This window comes from Tachypleus tridentatus, chromosome 7 (assembly GCF_004210375.1).
Source record: "Tachypleus tridentatus isolate NWPU-2018 chromosome 7, ASM421037v1, whole genome shotgun sequence".
Taxonomy (NCBI): Eukaryota; Metazoa; Arthropoda; class Merostomata; order Xiphosura; family Limulidae; genus Tachypleus; species Tachypleus tridentatus.
In genome coordinates, this window is record NC_134831.1 from 145336458 (window position 1) to 145360962 (window position 24505).

Genomic DNA, 24505 nt, shown 5'->3' on the forward strand with positions numbered 1-24505 from the left:
ACGACAGGCAAGTCTGTTTCACTCGAGCACACGAGTCGTCAGTAAGGTTAGAAGAGCAACAGTTTCGTCTTCATATGTACCTAAGCTTTCTGTAAGATTAAAACGGTCACACAGATGTTTCTTTTCAGAGAACATGGATGTTTGGGTTTTCTACAAAGTTAGAATAGTTACACAAAATTTATTTAAGAAAAAACAATAACAACCGAAATGTCAATCACATTTTCAAATTACCAACTTGTTTTTATACCGTATGTTACCGGTAGTCTAAATACGTCACCATATTAGGTGATTTTAGGTTTTTGTTAGTTACAGAAAAGTGTACAAGCTGCATAGGGATACCTAATGGCATATTTGTAACCCCTTTTTTTTTGCATGACTCATACGCTATTATGGATCCTGTAACTATCAAGGTGATAGAGACAAACAATTTGGTGCACAAACAGCTTAGGAAAGTGCGTTTCAAAAACAGGTGAAGACCATATGTATGACTCCATCTTTAAGCTTGAAACAAAACAGATGTTCGCCAACTATTATCAGCTAATATCAGTCAAAGAACTATCATTTTTAAAAATACGAAAACGCTGGTGTTTTTTATTTCTCACAACCATACAGCCATTACAGTACAACAGCAAAAAGTGTTAATTACTTGAGTTTTCAGTTTATTTGGTAGTCTTATATCCCGTCCGGATGGTACAGTCGTGCAACCTTTTCTTTACAAGAACAAGAACGTTCCAGTTTATATACCACGTGCAAAAAAATCGTAACGCTATTTATTTATTTACATGTAGACATCTGAATTATCAACAAGTAAAACCAGTCATACAGTTACATCCATTCAACACCCCCCCAAAAAAAAAAATCGAGTTAACTCCATTATGTTAGAATAGCTACACAGACGTTTCTTTACAAAAAAATATATGCTATTTGAGATCTTCAGGTTAAAACATTTAAAACACAGCTTTTCTACAGAAAACAAGCACGATAATAAAAAAATTACAACAGAAAATAATAGATTAGCAATTAACATGTGTCTGAATCCACCAAATAAGCAGTTTTAACAGTCGATTCTTACCAAAGATCACATATATTTGAATTTTTGTCTGGTTAGCATGTACTAAGTTTAGACAAGTAAACGGTGTATTTTATTTATCAAAGTCAAAGGATATTTCAAATTAATAAAATATCATATAAGCCAAACAGGTACTGTTAAATTTGTAAAAACTTGGTCTTTTTTTTGGTTTTGTTGTTGTTGTTGTTGTTTTTATAAATCAGGCAATCCAGCTCATCTTCATCTACTATGGCAAGACATTCATCGAGTTATTTAAATCTAAGTCTGAATAACCATTAGCTTACAACAGCCTCAGAGCAGTTTCTTTTTTCACACCCAAGGAAGTTTAATATCAAACTGCTACACGATCAGTTATCTCCTAAGATATTCATTGAGTCGCTAAAATCTCAGGTCTGAATATCCATCATGTTAGAACAGCTATGTGGCCGTTTTCGTAAACCCAGAAAAGCTTAATATAGAATAGCCACAGACATTTCTCTCCCTCTCTCTTTATGAGATATCTCAACTTCCAAATGGTTAAAGTAATCACCAAATCGTTTTATTGTTTCTATTCTTAAAGTAGATACTAGTGTATCTATTATGCCACAGTAGTAATATAGCCTTTACCTTAAGGAATCCGTGATATTTGAAGTTTCAACCTTGCCTCGCCATAAACAGGACCGATGGTCAGGGCTTTCGGCTCCCAAGAGTTGGTGGCGAGTAATGTTTACTAGATGTCTCCCACCTGAGCTATCACTTCAGAGTTAAAGGGTAGCCAATGCAGGTGGCTCTCGAGTAGCTTTTTGCGAAATTCAACAACTTTTTGTTGTTACTGCCAGTTTCTTTCGGAAATAACAATAATTTCGAAATATTGTTCATAATTGAGGTTCGACCGTCACTTTTATAACGCACCAAATGTATGAGGCGCAATTTTGCAGTGATGGGATTCCAACCATGGATCCTCGGTGGTAAAGTTCAGCATACTCGTTATTATCGATACGCTAGACCAACATTTCAAAACATACGCGAATGATTTTCCAACTAGTCAAAACAAGTGAAATTATTTGTCTTCTAACACAACAACATATACGAAATTTACAATAATCAGAAGAATTAAATAAGTTTTCTTTTTCACAACTAACGGACGGTTGAATTTTCGTTAGGTGATAACAGTATCCAAGGTTCTGAGGCTAGCGCCCCATTACCCTACACAAAAAGCTGCGATATAAGAGTGACGATCAAATCCCGCATCAATAGCAAGAGACTGATCATTTGATAAGTCTGCATAAACATTTGGCCAACAAATATCACGAAGTGATGAAGTTAATGAAAAACTGAATGGTAGATCTAATGAAAGAATCACACGTAAAATAAAGAGTGAAACTCCAATTAAATATTATAATTTAAGAAGTAGTCTTGTACTGACATTTGTGCCCCATAAATTACAAATTTTGTTTTGCAAATCCACATTATGCATTTGACACCATAATATCTAAAATGTGCAAGTCATAAGCAAATAAAAGTGGACATCTGAAGTCTAAGGAATTTGTTGAGTATAAAAAACTCAAACTTGTAAGCAAATGCAATTTATACCAAAAATGTAAATTACAAGCCTAAAATCCTGTTAATACATCTTAAAGTATGTATCACAAGCGTAAAAAAAATTATCACAGTGGTATTTTTGTTTTACAATGCACTGTTGCGCTTTTGACGTCAATGTCTATAATCACAAGCCCCTCCAAACTATGCCAACGTCTCCCTGTTATAAAGTAATGGGCATTAACCAAGTTCCTTGTACACCTAGATGGGAAGTATTTATTGTCTCTCACGCTGAAGCCTGACCCCCCCCCCCTCTTCCTTTTCTTTCTTCTACAAGAAATGTTACTGAGGGCGCCCTTTACGGACCCTAGAACTGTTCCCTAGGACACGGGATGGAATGTAACCCTGGGGCATGGTGAAATACAAGGATAGTCTGCAGAGTGTATATGGTTAGGTCCAGTCCTAACAGTTTCTTTAAACTTATCTTTTGTGAAGGATTGCAAGAGTTTATTGTTAGACTAATTTTTTTTTAACCAATAAACTCGCATCATTCGCTAGTGTTTGTTACATAAATAGTGTATAAATGTAACTTCTTCAATTTCATCTTCATTACTGCATAAAGTGCAAGCTATTTTGAGCCTTTGTCTCTCGAATGAATATGAAACCGTACCTAGTAGCTGCTTCGATTTTTTTTCCCTAATATATAAAATATAATATAATTTGCTTATAATCGAGCCAATGCCAAATATGGCAATTCACAACCATAAAACAAGTTCAAAGTGTCATAAGAACATATAAAACAGTTGTCTTAGTTAATCAATACAAGGTATTTCGGCCACGAGCTATTCAGCCCAGCATAATTAATTCACAAATACTGCACCATTTACTCGTAATTTCCCACCGGTTTAATTTACATAAAGTTCCGAAAGTATAAAATTAATCAAAGCACTACCACCTTTTACCTCGGGAATTGCAAAAGACAATTACAAAAAATGAGTGAGTTGCACTTGTTTGCCCAGTGCTGTTAGGTACTGCAAAGAAAAAGCCAATCAGTTTGTGAAGCACAATTAATTAAATTGTTCCTTCATAATGAACTTTCCAGCTTCGGAACAACGAAGATCTCTAACTGAAACAGCTTTTAACCTCATGGGGCTCGTTAACGTACGTTTCAATACACTTCTAGAAACTAGTGCATGTAATACAATATAATGTAAACAGAACAATTAATTCTTCAATAGCATCACGATCTGAAAACTGTAAATATTCACGCTGTGAGGTAACTTTTTACTCCATGGTTATATTATAATTAACAGTTTTAAAACTCAATACTATACAAAAAATAAGTTACATACATAAAAACTGCGAAAAGAATGTCAATGGGAGTTATTTATATCACAGTGCTGTTTCTTATCCGATACTGTACAATATTTACAGTAGTAATTTGATAAATATCCTACTCCAAACAGTTAAATTTTACACTATTAGTTTTATAATGTTATTCAACTCAAAATTTAATTATTTGTTACTATAGGCAGAAATCACGTGATACCAAAATCATTTCAATCTGATTAAACGTCAGCTGGATTATATAATTGAAGTATATCTGTGTCTATATGTGTGCGTATTTCCATATTATCATTCATTAGGGTAAAGATCATGAAATTAAAAAATATATACTCTACCACATCTGGTAATAGTGGTTTAGTGCTAATTCACCCCACTAATACTACTAAAGTTTTTGGAAATGAACTGTTACATTGTACGTTAGTCTTGCAGATAAGCGCACGAATCGCTTCTTAACATTTCTGCCCTCAATAAGTTGCTCTCAGGCTTAGAATTTAGTTTTCGCTTGTTTACTAAAAATGCACAAAAACCTTGGTTAGAATAGATAGATAAGGTTTAATCAAAATGATTAAACAGAAAATCAGCGATTATTTTATGATTTCTCACGACGTGTTTCCAAAACGAAAATGGAATATAAAAACACGAGGGAAAAGAAAAACCAATGACAAGAAAAAATGATAAAACTTAAAATGTCGATTAATCATGACAAGGTTTAGTACTACAGAGTTACATATATAACTATATGTTATATATAGTTCCTAATGGTTTGATCTCAAGTTATTTACAATATTATAGATGTGAGTTTATATGTAAGCGTTTCACAAAATACATTTCTTGTGGAAAATTAATTACCTCTTTATTAATAATGTTCATTATAAAATACCTTCACATACAGTTCACCGTAAAAGTCAACAATTGGTAATATTCTACTGGCTTTGGAATTTGATATTGCAATATTTCAACAAAAACCTCGAACTCTTTCTGTAGAAATATTGGTTTAGATGGCAGACAAGCTTCAGATCTTTCTCTCAGGATTACGCTCTTCTACAGCATCCAAAACAAAGGGAACACTAATGTTATAAACTAACATCAATTACGCCAGTTTATTCGCATGCAAATGAAGCATATAGCGATCAGCCACGTAAATCGAGATGTAAATGAGCATGCGGTAGATATGGTGTTACATCTTCACAGTTAATGATAATTCACTTTTGTACAGACTATGTATACTATGACCATCAGCCTTAAAATGTTGGTTGATAAATATCAACGAGATCTCCTCTGAAAGAACTGTTTTTAAGACATTTTTTGCGACAAATATCACTTCATGGAATACGAGGTCTTTCCCAAGACATTTCATATATTCTCTGTATGACAAATTCAGTAAGACACAAGGCCATCCTATCTTTATCAAGGAAAGTGTCAACCGATTCTTAACAAGGGTAGTAGGCGCTATCACCCATTTAATAGATGTCAGATTCAATTACACCAGCATATGGTAGCATGTGGTCCTAAACATGCAAGTCAGTAACTTCTTCAGTGTTTATATTCCAACTTAATACTTCTACCACCATCCATAATATACATTACACGTAAGCCTATTGTCTTGTTGCAGGATGAAGTGTAACTCACCTGTAAAATAAAATGATTGTTCTACATCCTTCGATCCAATGGGAACGTTCTTTGCATCATTGCAGATGAATTGCTTTCTGTCTTTCTATTAGCGAAATGCATTTCGCTTAGCAAATTGTACATGGGCCTGTCTCGTGAAGTCTGTTTCTAATAGTATTTAAACTGCAACGACCATTTGATTCAATCTCGATGGCTGTGGCAAGGCACAGAAAGATAGCGGTTATCTGCTGGTGTTGTGTTATCACGATTTACCTTGCCCAGGTGCCTAAAGTGTTGTACAAATTAGTTTGGAAACAAATGTACAGTGTACCTTCTGGCAAAGTCATTTTGGTAACTGAGATAATTCATAACCTGCCGTGATACGACAGCTTCTATTTGTTTCGTTGTTTCCCACATGAATAAAACACCTAAATTCTTTAATGGTTGATCAACATTTTGGAATTATTTGAACTCTGCAATTCACTTCCAAGTGACAACTGAGACAACATATGAGATATTGTACGAAAATATGGTTGAAGAACCAGTAACAGCGTATGTGTAGCAAAAATCAACCAAAAACTTGCATGTCAATTATACTACATAAAAAAGTCACTGAACAAATCAAACATACATTCACACTGACAACTTAAAATCCCTTTCTTAATTCATATTACACACAAAATAAACATTATATAATTATTTATTAGCCATGCTTTGATCACATTTGCTATTATTTATATCAAGGCTTTTATATTTCTATTTTGGCAATTAAATTGCATGTATATTAGTATACATAAAAACTACAGCATATATATAAAATTATGGTAGAATGGAATTATCAAAATTACATTTTGTCATTCTCTGGTGTTTTGTAGTTGGTGTGATGCTCCAAAAACTACTACTTTTACGAAGGGTTGGTAAAAGACCTTTCCAATGCAAAGTATTCATACATTTAATCCAGTTTTGTTTCTTTGTTTGAATTTCAGGGATTTGAACCTGCAACTCAGATTGCAAATCAAGTGGTCAAACCATCTGCCATGCTGGGCATGTTCAAGTTAGGGACTTAAGATTTCAAAGATGAGGGAACATATTTTGTACTTGTTGGAATTGAAAAACTATTAAATCTGGATCAACTTGAAGATCCAGAGCCATCCAATAAGAGAACTAGAACAAGTCACACCCTAGCCATGATAAGAAAGGTACAATAAAAAAAGCTATCCACATGTGTCAGGCAACAGTATGAAGCATAATGAAAAAGGATCTCTCTCTCTGGAAAAGTGACATAAGACAGAGGGTATACAAGTTATTGCAATGACATATCCATTGGACCATGACACAGTTCAAGCAGCTGGAGAATGAAATGGGTATTCTAGTTATTACATACCTGTCAAATCACCAGTGGATTTTTGTGCAATTGGACTGTTGAAACCAGCATTGGGAAACTATGATCCTTGTAATAGCAAATATATAGAGTTTACTGGTACACATTTGATTTGACAGTTGTTTGCAGGGCTATTTCCAAAATGTTTTAGCTGTCAGCTAGAGCATAATCAAATGTAACAATGCAGATTGTAAATGTTTTTTAAAATAAACCTGAATATTTAAAGGTTCAAAAATTTAATTTAATCAAATAAACCCAATGATTACTGTCATTTTAGATCAAAAGGGTGCATACACAAGTTTGCCAAGTGTTTTCATTGGTTCTCACAGAATCCAGAAAGTAGTGGAAAAATCTCACTTGCAAGGTAAACACACCTACTTGTGACAGTTGCTATCAATAAGTAGTATTAAAACAGTGTCTAACAATTGAGTGTTACTCTTGAGTTTAACAGACATGTTTACATGTGCTAGAGAAAGGTTTAATTTGGTGTATACTGTTGTGTAGTATACTTAATCTTGTTTTTCTGACCTGCAAAATATTTTCTATGTTTCTGTAAAGCAAATGTCTTGCTTAATCTAGTGAATTTGATATTTTCTAACCACAAAGAATGACAGTCTGTATTAAAATGACCAACTCACACACCATTAGAGAACGGAATTTTCCAATATTAGATATAGAGTATGATGAATTTGTTGAATTCACTAAGACCATACAGTCTTGTCACTGAGCAGCCTAAATGAATAGATTATGTAAGTAAAGGAAGTGTTCACAACTCTTGGCCCAATTCCCACTTACCAAAGGAATTTATCTGTAATTTCTGTTTTGGTAGACACTATGATGGTGACAATTAACCATCTCCATTCACAACCAGTAGGACTGAGCCAAAGCTTCTAGTAGCTTAAACATACACACACATACAAATCTGTTATGTGTCCCATTAAAGGATCTGACACCTTGAAACAATTCAAGAAAGATAATTTCTTACTTTCAACATCACCACATAGTTTTAAAACCAAAGATTCATCCCAGGATTCACCCCCACACACACACACACACACACAAAACTCTTCTCATGCACGCCTTGGAAAATCTGAAAATTTGTATTGGCAAGAACAATATCTGCACTTTCCCCCAGCTAATGTTATCATCAAGACAACACCAATCCTCAGCCAGACTTTCATCTGGTCATAACAGAAATTGACCATTGGAGATTAAAACTGTTAAATCAGTCTCCAAACAGAATGAGATATGGGCATTGCTCCAGAAAAACAGACTCAATATAAAGCAGAGAGGCAAGAGTCAGGGAGAAAAACAAAATTCCACATCAATTGATTCTAAATCCCATTATTTACTTAAGGTTCTGTCTGGTTATATTTTTAATCATGAACCTAGCTGGACTGAAGAAAGCTGAAGTAGCTCCAAATGCAGACCTCTGCTGATAAAAAAGGTATGCAACATGAGCATGCATTTATCACATATGTGAGGTAAATAATTTTTAATGTGTTACATTATGGTGAATCAAACAAGTTGGACCAGTGTAATGCATAGTTAAACAGACATACACATCTAATAGCAACACTGGATAGGCCCGGCATGGCCAAGCGTGTGAAGGCGTGCGACTCGTAATCTGAGGGTCGTGGGTTCGCATCCCAGTCGCGCCAAACATGTTCACCCTTTCAGCCGTGGGGGAGTTATAATGTGATGGTCAATCCCACTATTCGTTGGTAAAAGAGTAGCCCAAGAGTTGACGGTGGGTGATGATGACTAGCTGCCTTCCCTCTAGTCTTACACTGCAAAATTAGGGACGGCTAACACAGATAGCCCTCGAGTAGCTTTGTGCAAAATTCAAAACAAACACTGGATATGCTTTCAAGGTACAATGGTGTATGGCAAAACAAAAGTCCACACCACAATTTGCTTCCTAAAGATATAGTGCATATAACTAGTGAATAGCATTTTCATTATTTAGTACTTATGAAGTGTGTCCTAGCTTCTGGTGTTGTCCGAAATAGGGGTTATGATCATATAATGTCAATTTGTACCACAATTTAAAATCAAAGTTAGGGATAGGAGGTTTAAAGAGAAGTTGTGATATTCAGACTTCAGATATCATAAACTCATTGTTAAACAGTATTTGTTTTTATACATATAAAGTTACAAAATTTTAGCATAGGTTTCTATATTTAATTAGAAGTTCTTGATGAAATATGTTTATATATCCCTCAGAGACTGACTATTAATAATTAGTCTGCTCCAGTACTTTTCTTCATTTGGCCTGATCCGTTGAATAATTCTTCTAGTAAGGCTCTGTGGGTTGTCTGAAGTGTTGATTTATGTTAATTGAACTTTCCTGATTACGTGACTGAATTGGAATTCTGGGAAATTCCAGTGGTATGTAGGGCTGAATGTACAGTCCTGTCCAAACCTGTGATAAGAATTAAGTATTTAAGGAAGTTTGGATCCGTGTTTAAATTTCTTACAAAACCCACCACAGAAAACAAAATTGCATAAAAAATGCCTATCTCAATATCCAATATCTGCATTCACGTACAGACTACTCTTTGGTTTTAATTGTGAAACAACGTTATATCAGTCTTTCTTATTTGCTGGTTCACAAATGTCCTCAAACCTGTAAATGTAGTTTTGGTAAATTGTTCGGTACTTGAGAATACAGTAACAGCAACAGACACTTGTGTAAGATGTAACTTTAAAAATATCAAACATTTCACACTAATACAAAAGCATTTTGTACTGTTTTTCTTTTATGTATCAATTCTTAAATAATATTACACCTAACCATAAAAGTACGGTCCTTCAGTAAATGTATCAGAAACAGATTATTCAAACGTTTCAAAATATTTACCACTTGTCGATGCTAATGGTTATGTGAAAACAATACAAAAATACCAGTGCCACAAGTTCTGACGAAATGTGCAACTCATAAAAACAAGAAATTTATTAACAAGACTGGGCATGTTATGAGAGAATACTTATCGTTACACATCACAAAAATAACACTAATGATTAGTGTATAAAGATGCACATCTGTAGGCTACAATGCCTTCTTTCATACATTAGTTGTATTCTACCTTTATCGTTTTCACTGGAATCTCTAGCACAAATGGGTAAAACTAAGCAATAAAGATATGCGTTCACGTATACACAAACAACGTTGTTTGAATGTTTTGTATACAGTTTTACGATTTCCCGTTGCAGTAAGGCCTACAAAGGAATCGCGCAATATTTGTAAACGTTAGAAGGAAAAGGAAAAACCATACGGCTCAATTCAATTTATTTATTAGCATCGTCACTTCTGCGAAATGTTTTTATGATTTTGAAATAAGATGTTATGCTTACAATTTAAGAAGAATGAAGTATGTTAATAGCGCTATATCTGTCATATCAAGTGCCAACAAAGCTTATCCCAAAAATTAGGACTTGCAACGCCAACTGAGGAGATAGGAGACATAACAATGGTCTAGACGCTATATGTATCATCAATACATGAACGAGACCCATTTTGATGTGAAGTATATTAATAAATAAGATGGCAGAACTGTAATCCTCATAAATAAAGTTTACGATTTCTTTTTAGATTAAATTATTTATTTTAGCAAGGTATACACAAACAAAATGAAATATACGCTTTATATTTCTAAAACATAGCTAATACCTACAATTGTCCGCACTTTCTCTGAGCAATTAGCTTTAATAAGAAATGTGCTCGTAAAACAGTCGTGACCGTTAGGTCAATGTACTGTCGGATTATGGGCCGAAACTTCCGACGTATGTAAACTATGTATGCATGTGTTTCACACTAATCATTTTTAAAACAACCATCTATTGCTTTTAAGAGTGATCTAAACGTATGTAAACGTTTTAAAACTAATTCCTAGCTTGACTTGAAATTACGAAATATCCGGTCTAAACCAATAATACAGATCGCGTTAACTGATACCGCTTAGTAATGAAACTATACAGAAGTTTGGTCACAGTATATTTTTTCAAACTTCTGGTTTATTAGCAAAACACTGGACATCTACATGCAGACGAGAAGCACTTTATAAAAACACACATTTATAAACACCCCACTCGGGAAACATTTTCCTGAATCTTTAAATACCGAAAACAATAGGTACTTCACTAGCTCAGCAGACTTCACAACAACATCTACATAAACTGGCATATGATTTTCGATTTAAAAATAAAAATTGTATTATAATAAAGAGTTGAAAAATAAACTCATTTTATGCTAAGTTCGTAAATTTACAGAAAGTATTTAAACTACCACTGTTTTGAGACTCTCATTCTTATCAGTTTGTTCGTTTACTAAATCAGTTATCGTTTTGTGAAGCTTACATATGTTTTAACACATGGGGACAAATGAAATAAAAAACAAACCAAAATCCTAAGAAGAAGCCTACAAAGATACAGTTGCTTTGTTTATAAATTTAAAAACTATGCAGCTATCTAAAAAAATTAAAATCTAGACCAATATCTGTCAAACTGAGAAAGTCTACTGGATGCAGATGACTAGTTTGAAAATTTAAATAAAAACTGTACAGTTACCTAAAAATAAAAAAATACACTGATACTTGTCATATCTTAGGAAACTGTACTGGACAGATGATTTTTGCAAATTTAAATTGGACAGTTATTAAAAAAACATGTCACAAAAAACTGAAAAACAGATGTCACAAACACAGTGAATAGATCAAACTAAAATGTTTTAACCGAAATGTAAAAAAATAAAACAACCAAAATCTAACTTAATGTAACAAACCAGTTATTGAAACTGATCAAAAACTATTAATTATAAAAGTATGAAAATATAATGAAAACTAGCCATTCCAGACTAATGGTTCCTAACCAATAAACCAATCTTTGTAAGAACCATAGATAATTAAGCATTACCTCAGGAACACATATACAAAACTATCTAGTGGTTAATACATCACGACATTTCGAAGTTCTGAGCAATAATATTCAATAATTTTGTTTGTTTTGAATTTTACGTAAAATTACATGAGAGCTATCTGCACTAGCCGTTCTTAATTTAGAAGTGAAAGACTACAGGAAGGGCAGAGAATTATCACTACCCACAGCCAATCCTTAGTTACCCTTTTACCAACGACCAGTGGGAATAATCGTGCCATCATAATGTAAATGACGTCCTTCACAGAAGAACAAATATCAGTTATAATATCGACAAGTATTAATGTATATTTGCTAAACATATCATGAAGTTCATTTGCCAATAAAGCTTTTTAATGTTATCAACGAACTCATTTCGCTCCTTATCCAACAGAAAGAATAAACACAAACTTAAACACCATTTATGGAAAGTGAATTATCTGAATGCAAGCAAATAAAATACACACATTTTCCCAGAGATTTCCACTGTCAAAAACATACATGTATAATCTCTTAATTTCAATAACTTACAATAGACATCGAATAAGATAATTTCAAATGGAATTGCTTTTATAACGACGAAATTTTTTTTAAAATATTTCTCGACTGTGTTGCTTTACTACTTTATACGCGTGCATTTTGAGTTATGCTGATTTTAAAAGAAAATATAAATTTTAAAAATTACATTTGTTACTAGGCCTTAATGAGATATCTTTGTATTGTATTTAACCTTTAAACAGCGGCCATCATCAATTGATGTTTCTACCTACAACATTCCGGCTGTTTAAGGGTTAATAAGGTACATACATACATACATACATACAAAAGTACCTCTTAACGATCTACAAAACGGTTTTCTCCCCAGTGGCACAAGGGTATGTCTGTGAACTTATAACACTAGAAACCGGGTTTTGATACCAATGATGGTCAGGTCAGAACACAGACAGTCCTTTGTTTAGCTTTGTGCTTAACGGCAAACAAATAAAAGAAACCGTTTGGACGAAAAAGAATCTAAGTTAGAAACCTTCAACTGTGTTTGGAAAACTTACAAAATTTAGATGGTACACTACTAATAGTGATTTTATACTATACGTGTTGCTTGCTATTTTAAAACTAATGAACACAATTTCATATTCAGCAAGTAAAAACTGTTATGACTGTGCAATAATGAAAAATTCCAGATGTAAAACACTATTCTCTCAGCTTTCTTCGTTTCCCTGACAAAAGAAAAAATAACTCCAAAACGTTAACAAGGACTTGAACGTGAATTGCAAGTTAATTTTCTGGAGGTCAACACCCATGTACAAGAAGCCTTGATTTAATTTTCAAGCATAGTTCTCTGGATTTTTTTTTCTATTAATACAAGCTCAAAATAACCTCTGAAAGGGCAGATACTTGATCAACAAAATAAGCTTTATTCACAGTGGACCTCCACTAAGAATCGAGCTACACACCCACACACAACATAAATATACACACGTACAGGCTGATTGACTCAGTTATGAGTGTCAATTTCTTGGAATCATGACGCATTTCTTCGCCGAAAGACTAAACAATCGTGGCTTTGACTAAACTTTCTAACACAAACATTCAGAAACACTAAAGCTTTGTCTACTCTTGTTAAATTATGAGCATATAAACGTTTATTATTGAACTAGGGATTTCAACAAGAAATATTCCCTTCAAATTGAAGGCACCTGCCTCATCAGTTACAAATTCTAATCATTAATATCAAAGCAACACGTATACAATAACATATTGATATTTCGATAAAAGCTAAAGTTCGGTACCAGAAATAGCCGACAGTATAATATTGGTAAATCATAAATGAATTATTAACCCAACATAATAATAAACGATTACTGTACAACGTTTAATCACCAAAATGCCTTCTCAAACAAACGGCAGTATTGGTATTTTTTTTTCAATATAAAACTTAAAGAAGCTTTAAAAGGTCGAAGTACGTTTCATCAAAATTTAACAAATAATGTTTGCAAGTAAGGTTTACAAGGCTTAAAATACGCGTTAATGTTTAACTTGTGTTCAAATACTGAATAAATCTTGCATTTATTTGACGTAAGTCTTGAAATATTCTAGCCAATTTTTGAGCTTGGGCTTGTAGTGAGAAAATACACCAATGTTTCGAGCTATCACTACACCTTTAAGTTGTGACATTCAAACAGATCTGTGACCTTGCACTAAGAATTTTTTGAATATTACTGTCTTTTCTCAGCAAAACAATATGTCATTTTTACTAATGTATTGTACCTGCTGTGTAGTTTCTACATACGAGTTAGAATTTTGTTATTCACTGAATAATTCCATTACCAAAATTACAGATTAAACTATGTAACACAAATTTTGTTCCTAAATTGTGTGTTATTTCTTAATTGCTTATGTTGTAAAAGTACAGAAAATGGCCCTTCAAACTTTGCTTTTGTGACCTGGATAATGAAATTTAGAAATTAACTTATTTTATATGTAAAAACGGGCAAACTTTCACATTTTAACTTACATAAAGTCTGAAAAAAACAACATAAGAATCAAGATTTACATGTATTTATACTAAAGTTATACAAAAATGTTTAAAAATGAGTAGTTTTTTTAAGATTTGCGACTGTAAATCACTTTCACGTATCAGACCCTAAATATAATCTCTCATATTTTCGTTATACACTCCCAGGTAACAAAAGCAAAGTTTGAAGAGAAAAATAGGTCTTTCCCATTTACTTTAAGCATAAGCAATTGGGAAATAACAGTGTGTCCAGGAACAAGAAAAAATAGAAAGTTTGTTACATAGTGTTATTGTTAACATCAAACAATAGACACACCATACATAAACTTAACTAACCTTTTTATTGTCGTAAGTTTATATATCATGGATATTAGATATCTTATTTTAAGACAAGCAACTTTGTTTTTAGATGTTTTTACAAAACACCTACAAGGTCTGTCTGTTATAGATCACCGCCACTTTTGGCCACCACTCTAATAACACCCCCCCCCTTGTCCCAAAGTGAAGTTTCTATCTAACTTCATTTGTGGCAGTAACGGGACCCAAATATTGGACCTGCAAATCTAAAGTCATTCATATTTATCATTGGTATTATTCAATTACTTCAAAAATCTAGTTTCACTAAATGTAACTGTCGACTGTTGAAGTGACCTTCGCTGTAGTACAATATTATTCATCCAGAGCATGACTAGTTTCCAAACACTATAACCTTATTATACGAGCTCTGGCTAGTGCCATTTTCAGTTCACATTGTAATACAATTCATCACATGTGATAATTTGTGCAGTGAAAAGAGCTCTTTAAACATAGCTCAAATTCTTCAAAATACATTGTCCATTTTTCAAACATTATGAAAGAAAAAGGAAATATTTTACTCTATCTATACTTCAAGTTTAATAACATAATGAGAGTAAACTGAGAATTCTACTTCATCCATACCTAGATTACCCATTTTTCATACATAACGAGTGTAAATCTAAATATTTCATTCAATCAATACCTACTCTGTTCATTTTCGAACATGAGATTAAAAACAAATATACGACTATTTTATTTTACATGCTTTGAATTTTTTTTAAACATTGAGAGTAGAACTAAACATTTTACTTCGTTTGTACTCATTTGGCTCGTTTACTAATCGTAGTACAACATTATTCTCCATACATGCGTATTATGTCCGTTTATTAATCATGAGAGTAAAACTGGATATTACATATTCCATCCATTTTGAAGAAGCCACTTTTAATTCATTAAGTCATAATGAGAATAAAACTGCCCACTACGCTCCATCCATGAAGCGACTTTTAAGTTATTAAAAATGCTTCCACACAGTTGGATGGCTAAATACCTCGAACATTGTGTATTTTTAAGATTCATTTTACATTAAGTTCATCGGTAATTTTTAAAACATTTTATTACTACAACAGTTTAGACAAACCAAAAACTTTCTTTTATATAGTTGAATAATTTTTTATTTTGTATCTATTTTATACATTCACCATTTCCATTAATTAAAAACATGATTACCTAAATAAGTGGGAAGGGGAAATAATTCATATAACTAAACACAAAAAAGCACACTTTTAATGCACAAAGCAAACGTTCAAATAACCATAAACTTACGAAGTCAAATTCAAAATCTTTTGATTTTGAAACAGACAATAGCTTGTAATAGTTGGTCTACAGACTCATTTAACTGTAAACTTAATATTTAAATACTTTTAATCATATTTCATCCCAAAAACTACAGCCTCAGCAATTCGTTCGATGAGTTAATTTGGCGACATTACGCACAGGACATTCGAAAGAAACCGACTAACAGACGTCCAAACAGAAATGTCATTAAAATATGGCAAATATAAATTTAAACCCAACACATAAACGCTTAGTTACAGTCAGTCTGTTGCTATTACCAGTTTTCAACATACAGTTATTAACAAAACTAACTACAACGTCCAAACTGTTGATAGACAGTGATAACTAAAGATCCTATTTATGTCGAACATTCTCAGAATGCACCCTCAAGACAAATTTATTGTTTACAAATATTACATGTGGTTTATGAATAGTATTAGGTTATAATTACTAATATAATGAAAATGTGAACTAAATACATACAAATATCCTGTCAGTGTATAATTAGTTTCGTAAAAGAGGACATAAGAAAGGTCATGAGAGGTGACTGGCCCACTTATAAAGCTGCCTGGGAAACTTGTACCTGCAAAAATAGTTTCACATTCACATAGCAAACTATATTCTGCAAAAGTGGATTACACAAAAATTATGTAGTTCCACCTTTTATGATACTGATACGTAAAAAAAAAAAAACATCTTTTTTTTTTGGGGGAAAGGGGTAAATTTTATTTTTATTAGGCCTAGCGTTGTGTTTCTTCAGTAGATAAGATACCAAAATGTAGTTGTACATATTGAACGTGAACAGTGCCTAAAATACCCTGTTCAGAAAAATACAATATCAACGTTTCATGGGCAACAACCAAAGAGACCAAACGTCATAATTCTGTATTATATAGTGAATAACACTGCTGACGAAACAGCCTTTACAACCTTATGTCAGGGCTTAAGTTTGCAGTAGTGAGATTAAACTAAGGGATGCACCAATGATCGTGATGGAGAACCTTGATCAAACTATTGCAGTAAGCATAGTAAGTGAACGAGAAGAATATTACCCTATACCGCTATGATTAGCTAACTATTACTACCATAAAAATAAAGAAATATTACCGTCTTCCTTATATACTAGAACCTACTAAGAATTATTGTTTTTGAAAATGTAAGTGACAAACATCTGACCAATGTATTCAAGAGTTTAACAATAATCATACAATATATTAGACGAGTAACGAAATTAATAAAGTATACTAACTGTTTTATGCAGTTTTTAACTTCTGCACATACTACGGTTTCGTTCTAAAAATAAGCTGAATTATTAATATAAACTAACAGCTGAGATCTTAATTTTCTGCACATACATAACTATAGCTAAAAAGGACATAAGTGTTTCACACATAACAAGCTTTGTACACGATACGACAAGGACATTTCATCGAAACAAAAAAGGAAAAAAAAAGGGCTATTACAATGATATAGTAATATATCATTCTATAATAATGGCGAGGTACTCACATCCCATCCACAAGCTGTGTACAACAGCAACAGCAAGCAGGTCATGTGGCCGTATCTGCAGCGCGCGTTTCTTGTTCGCGGGTTGTTTCTAGCCTATTCGATCCCAGAGTTTTCGAACACCCACTCATACAACATCGCTCAGGAACTGGTGGGACAGTTTCTTTCCCTGGATTAGAGCCAAACATTGTTTTGTTGTTTCTTTATTTTCTTTTTCCAAATGTATAATAACGAAAACCCGCGAAGGTATTGAGACACATTTGTATCCAGCACAATCTAACACTTTGCTGGCATAAAGCCAATTTAGCGAGGTAGGCGTCGCCTGGCGGAGAACAGCGAAGTCAAACTTTGTATTGTAATCAAATACAAGAAAACCCACTGCAACGGAGAAAGCCTTTATTTCTCATAATAGTTCATGCTTGCTTACTCCAGTAACATAAAATATATAAAGATATGACTTTCCTATGGACTATTAACAATGTAATCCAAGTTCTGTGTCAGAGTTACTGAAATGTTTACAAAAATTGTAGTGTGAACCTCAATCGAGATTAGTGTATGTACGCCAATTAGTTGCCTTGAAGCAATGTATGGATATTTTATTTCAAGTTGTATAAGCACGCTTCATATAGTTCATATAGTAAGGCTCTAAAATTAATGCACCAAATTCACCCCCAAAACTTATGTTCCATAAAAACTTTATTCCAAGCGATATGCTTTAACTGGCGCAGCTCTTACTGAAAAATTATTTATACCAGATTTCACATAACCATACACATAAGATTACATGCATAATCTATTTTGCAATACCTATAATTTCACCTTCAGTTTCTACGCATCTTTTCCACATTTTTACAATCTACAACCAAATCCAAATAAGTACAGAGTCAACCACTTTTTCAAAAAAATATATACAATTATTTGTATTAAGAATAAGACAATTCTAAAGAATACCTACACGATGTTACGTACAATATCTATATCAGACTGTAGAGACAATTTATAAGATGTTACATGTATAACATGACTCCCAACTGGCAATCTGTGGATCACATTCACCGCACAAGGTATAACAAAGTGGCCTAACAACAGTCAGCATAAAAACTAAAGTATTGGGAAAGCCCAGTAAATTTGTATATAAATTTAGGATTAAGAAATGCAAAATGTTTATATGGTCAATATACTGACATACAAGACTGATACAAGGACTACAATATACAGTTGCTTTAATGTTTAAAATATATATGCTTATGCTGTTTTACATATTTAAAAACATTTATAATGATACTCAGCTGAACGTTATATTGATATTAAAGTACTTTTCACACGGTAAAACTTGTTCAATATGCTAACATTACTTTATATTTTGTTTAAAATACATCTGGCCTGCTCCCCCCCCCCTGGCCTGGCCCCCTTAAAGAAAAGAGCTAAAGATTCATAATGTAGAATCCACATTACATTATGTGTACATATGTTATATCCCACAAAACACGTTTTTTCTTTTGTTTTTTTACAAAATCTACATACTAGATAATATTATATGTAAAAAAGATTCTGTTCAGAATCTACAACAGACATTATACAGAATTAATTTACGTTCCATACATTCTGTTAAATCTGACATACAATCTGTATGTCAAAAAAAATTAAAAAACTTCAATGGTGTCCACCTAGATTAATGGGCATTATTCTGGTTTAAATGAAAAACTGTTCAAATATATGGTAAAAATAGCTTCAACCAAACTTTAAATATGATATTCTACGACAATGAAATTTGCAATTAAACATTCAAATGAGGTTATTTATGATAATAAACAGGTTTTAATTCTCCTTTCATTAACCTAAATATCACATAAGTTTTTTTCTTTAAATAATTATGATCTCCAATTCTTTGTTACTAAAAATTAGATAAGATTTTTGTTTTTAATGTGTCTTATGCTAACTACATACAACTCTAGAAGTTCTAATATACTTGTTTAATGTTGTACAAAGAATATTTCTTCATGCCAACTTTTCTATATGAAACTTTAAAATTTTAGCTTCTTCCCTTTATATAACGCTTTTGATGTGTGCTCCCCTTGTAAAGATATTTATGCAGTTATAACAAAAACGCTCACGTTTCAATGATATGCATGATCTCCAGTGGCACAGCAGTATGTCTGCGGACTTACGACACTAGAAACTGGGTTTCGATACCCGTGGTGGGCACAGCATAGATAACAGATGATACCATAACACTGAATCAATAAATAAAGTTAAATACATCATAATTCAGAGAAGAGTACCAAACTTTAAGAGACATCTGCGCATAACGGAAATGCGTCAGCTTCAAGACAAATATTAATTATCAAACATGTTTTGTTTTCCAACGCATATCACACTTGTGTGATTAAGTGTATTGGCATTTGAAAATATTTGCTCGTTGGTATGTATACAGACGTATAGAACAAAAGTATATTTTAGTACTGATGACATAAAAGGTTCATTCGTTAAATCTTAGTAAATTACTGGTCTTCAGTCATTTGATCCATAAAAATATTTTATTGGAATACAATGAGACAACATATCCACAACTACATACGTAACATGAATTCTTATATTTATGTATATATGCGAACACAGTCGATTGTTTTGGGAGACAATCAAACCACTGCCTTTGACCCTGACGAGCCAAAAACACAAGAACAACAGCAGCAAAGAATCTTGCGCTTTTTCCCGCCACGTCTACAACCACCCATTCACAGAACAGCAGCTGCATCGTGAAGCGAGAGATAAGAAATACTGTTCATTCAGCGCCTGTTATAGTACAGCTACGAGATTTTCTCCTATTTCCCTGCAAGCCTGGCTTAATAGGCACTGTTTTCTCAGTCTTCTTACCGTACGTGTGCTCGATGTGACCCGACGAATCACAGAGTTTCTCTGCGAGCTTGGGCCAACCTCTGCAAACGCACATAATACATCCGGGGCTTGACGCATGAGACGCAGCCACACATAAGTGAGAAAACAGGTACATGAAAGGCAAATAACGAAAGCACTTCGCCACAGGGTCGGGATTTATCGAACAGACACCGAGGGGTATACGAGATACAAGGAAAAGCAAAAATAAGTTAACTACATATTTGACGAGCTTCCAAAAGGTACAATACTAGCTTGACGTACACAACGGTGAACTATTTATTTTAAAATACTTTCAGAGTTTACAATATTTAAAAAAAACATGCGGAAATATATCAAAAGCAATATCATGAACAATTCTCAAAGATTTCTTGTACAATAAATACACAACTAAAACACTTTGACAACACTGAAATTATAAAAGGGGTAGCAAAACTAAATATACTCCTTAGAAAGTCTTTGTAAGGGCTCTATGTATATGATCCTCAACCGGCGACAGTCCTCCCAAATAATTACTAGACAAAAACAAAAAAAAACGTAAATGGAACCCTATATCATGTTTTAATAAATGACCACGAGTCTCGTCCACTAAAACACGTATAAGATCACAAGTGGTTTAAAAATGTAGAAAGCGCAGAACGACCACGAAAATAATTTTGATTCCTTACCAATTCATCATGTAAAAGTTAGAACATGGGTAACAATTTGAAGTTGTAACTTGCAAGTTCTCCACGGTTCATCACAACAAGAATACAGGTATGGCATGCACGCTGTAACAACAGCGACAAGGTCGCTTGCTTGCGATTTTTACAGGTCGTTCATCAAACTCTAACGAGTGAAGTAGTTGGTAAACCTGTTATGCAAATAAAAAAGAAGCAACCGCGTTGGAGCAAAGAAAAAAATGATCACTCGTTTTATATGGGTAAATAAGTGTGGCCATCTTGAGATTTCCAGAACCTTGGGGCAGCACTGTTCTGTTAGGTATGTTATTAAATTGTGTATAATTACTGAGGAAAAGAATACGATTACTACATTGTTAGTATTTTCAGAACCTTAACGTTCTAATTGACTCTCACACTTCTATTCTTTTAATATTTTTATTATACTTTCCACAGTAATTAAAAGCTCCATATAACTACAAGTTTTAAAATATCCATTTATAAACACAAGCTACTGTGTATGTAACGATTACGTTGAAAATGTTATTTAGTTATGTTCCATATAATCGCGCTATTTTGTTTCCAAGTGGTAGAAACTATACAATGTTGAATACAAACGTTCTCCAGCCCTCATATGCAATTATCCTGTTTACAGGATAAAAATGTTAGAAAACAAGCTTTAAAAAGCTGAATTCGTTCTTCATAGTTTATTTCAGTTAAACGATTTTTTGGGTGGCGGATACTAAGGTTAAGCCGTTGAAATTTTTATTAAATCTCCAGTGATTTTTGGTTTTAATGGAATACAAGTAATATCTATAAACATTATGACATTCGAAATACTTCTAACATCATACCTACAAACAAAGGACCCAATATTTGTTTATAAAACTCGTACCTTAAGGTACTTGTATGTTGAGTTCAAATATACTGTGTATTTTACATCCAGGTAGTTTCCCATTTATATCTATACGATTAACGAATTCATCTTGTAGCAATATGCGGTTTCCACATATTTTCTACCTAAAATATAGCTTGTTCTTCATTCATGTACATATAATTATTTGTTCAATTTCATACGTTATTCATTTATTGTTTGCAGTTAAGCACAAAGCTATACAACGGGACATCTGTGCTCCGTACGTCCAATATATCAAAACCTCACTTTTACGTTATAAGCACTTCCACTGAGCCACTGGAGATACATTACTCACCCAAGTTCTTGTTATGGACTTGTAGCGCAAAACTACACGATGAGCGACCTATGGTCTGTCCACTACGGGGAATGAAACATCAGATTTTAGAACTGCGGATTCATAATCTTACCGATGACCCACTGGAGGACATTCATAAGTAATAATACCCAAATATTACATCTCTTTTACATCGATATCCAAATGTAGTGTGCATTTCTGATATCCGTGCGCGTTATGATTTTCATATCGACTCTCATATCTGATACTCATACAGGCTATTTGTCTATAAAATACCAATATTTTATGCAAAAATACAGTACTCAAATAATGAAGGCGTTTAACAACCATAGCTATACTATTCTTACATACATTTTTGATATCTGAACACTTAGTATGATGTGTCTTTAATATCCTTATTAGAAGCATACATATATAGTTTGTGTTTAGAATCTACATCTAATATTATTATTCTTTATGAAATAAGTTCCATGAACTGAAGACATCTTCAAACTAACAACGAATAATAAAATTAGCTATACAAATTCCGAATAGATTTTGTTAACTACGCGTGTTTATCAAAACCTATTATATTCTTTATGAACACACACGTAGCATCTACATTAATATAGTTTTATCTGTTTTCATAATATATAGTATTACATCCAAGTGAAGGTTCATATAATTATATGAAATACTATGTGTTTCCTTCAAGTCTATTCACATATGGCCTGGCATGGTTCGACTGGCAACCTGAGTATAGCGGATTCGAATCCCCGTTGCACCAAACATGCAAGCCCTTTCCGCCGTGGGATCATTATAATGTACGGTCAGTCCCACTATTTTTTGGTAAAACAGTAGCCCAACAGTTAATAGTGGGTGATAACTAGCTGTCTCCCTTCTTTCTACCTTTTCACTGCTAAATTAGGGGTGGGTAGCACAGACAACCCTCGTTTAGCTTTGCACGATATTAAAAAAACAACAACAAAAACTTCATGCAAGAAAAGAAAAACTTTTTTAACAAAAAGAAAGTAAATAGCACAGACAAGAAAACACATTACAATATGTATAACTCTTCGATCAGAGCAGAGTTTTCCTATTTTTGTCTGTTAACACTTACTTTGCGTGTTATTATTACTTAGGAATGGTGCACATGCCATCCCTACTAATCTTGTTTACATTGTTTTTGAAGGATTGATATTAACCATCCCTACATTTACTTCATTTTTAAATTTTTTTTTTTTGTTTGGTGGTGGTGGGTGTTTTTTTTTTTTATGCAGTGCTTCAATGAACATAGGAAGACTGTATTTATGACAACGTTCTAAACACGATGTAGTTTTAACTGTAATATTCATTGTTTATCTACTACTGGCTGGTACTTCCTCTTTCACCCTCGCTTTCTAAAGAAACACTAAATATATGTAAGAAAGTTACCATTAAGAGATGAGTAATGATAACACCGTTTACACTAGAGTTATGATTTTTTTAAAATTACTTCTAGTTTATTATACTTAAAGATCTAAGGGAATGCAAAAGTGAAGATAGAGGGGCGATACAGTGGTGGAAGCAGAAATCAGATGGGCACAGTAAGCTAAGAATAGGAAATATTGACTGACTGACAGCTACATCTAACGAGGAATGACTGCAGCTCAGAATAATACTTATAGTTCCAAACGGAATATCCACTTTTATCTCATCTCAGTAGCATTGGTTGACACCATTGTTTTTGTTTCTTGAGTTATCATGAAATAGAAAATGAAACAAGAGAAAGAAATTGTTAAACTTTTTGCTATATTTACAGATTTTCCCAGAACTCAACTGTCATTATCACAATATTATGTCATTACATACCTATTGCAATAAAAAGAAACACAGTATTGTAAAATTCTAATGACCTATTGAAGATATATTTAAAATATAATTTCGATTAACAATCCGAGCTATCCCTGCACTGGCATAATACATAATTATACTTTACTCGCTGTACTGATTCATGAAATATTCGACGTCTTCCTTTGATATCAGTATGCTTAATGTAGGTATATACGTCCACTAATTTATTCATAACTGTGATATCAAAGAATATTTAGGGTTAAAAATAATAACAAAAGTGATTTCCAAATTATTGGTTTATCTCTGGCGTCCATAATTTGCAATACTACACATTTGCTGGTGTTCACCAACTTCACGTGCTTATTATTGTTGATTTCATTTTGCTGATGTTTTTCTTCAACCCTAGTTTTATACTGTTCCTGTAATAAACTTTAAACA

The 24505-nt window shown here is 33.1% G+C and overlaps 1 protein-coding gene across 10 annotated transcripts in view; it reads right to left on the reverse strand.

Moving 5' to 3' along the window:
* The window catches only part of LOC143256826 (serine/threonine-protein phosphatase 4 regulatory subunit 1-like), a 164898-nt gene that overhangs the window by 70361 nt on the left and 70032 nt on the right, over positions 1–24505 (reverse strand). For 3 of the 10 annotated variants that reach the window (XM_076514552.1, XM_076514551.1, XM_076514546.1), the window contains exon 1: positions 17497–17641. The exons of 4 other annotated variants lie outside the window; for them this stretch is intronic. In XM_076514552.1, the coding sequence (XP_076370667.1) occupies positions 17497–17503 (7 nt within the window). In that variant the 5' untranslated portion in view covers positions 17504–17641. Of the gene's footprint in view, positions 1–16470; positions 16571–17496; positions 17644–24505 lie in introns of those variants that run through there. 3 more of the 10 variants (XM_076514538.1, XM_076514542.1, XM_076514544.1) reach the window with 3 other exon arrangements.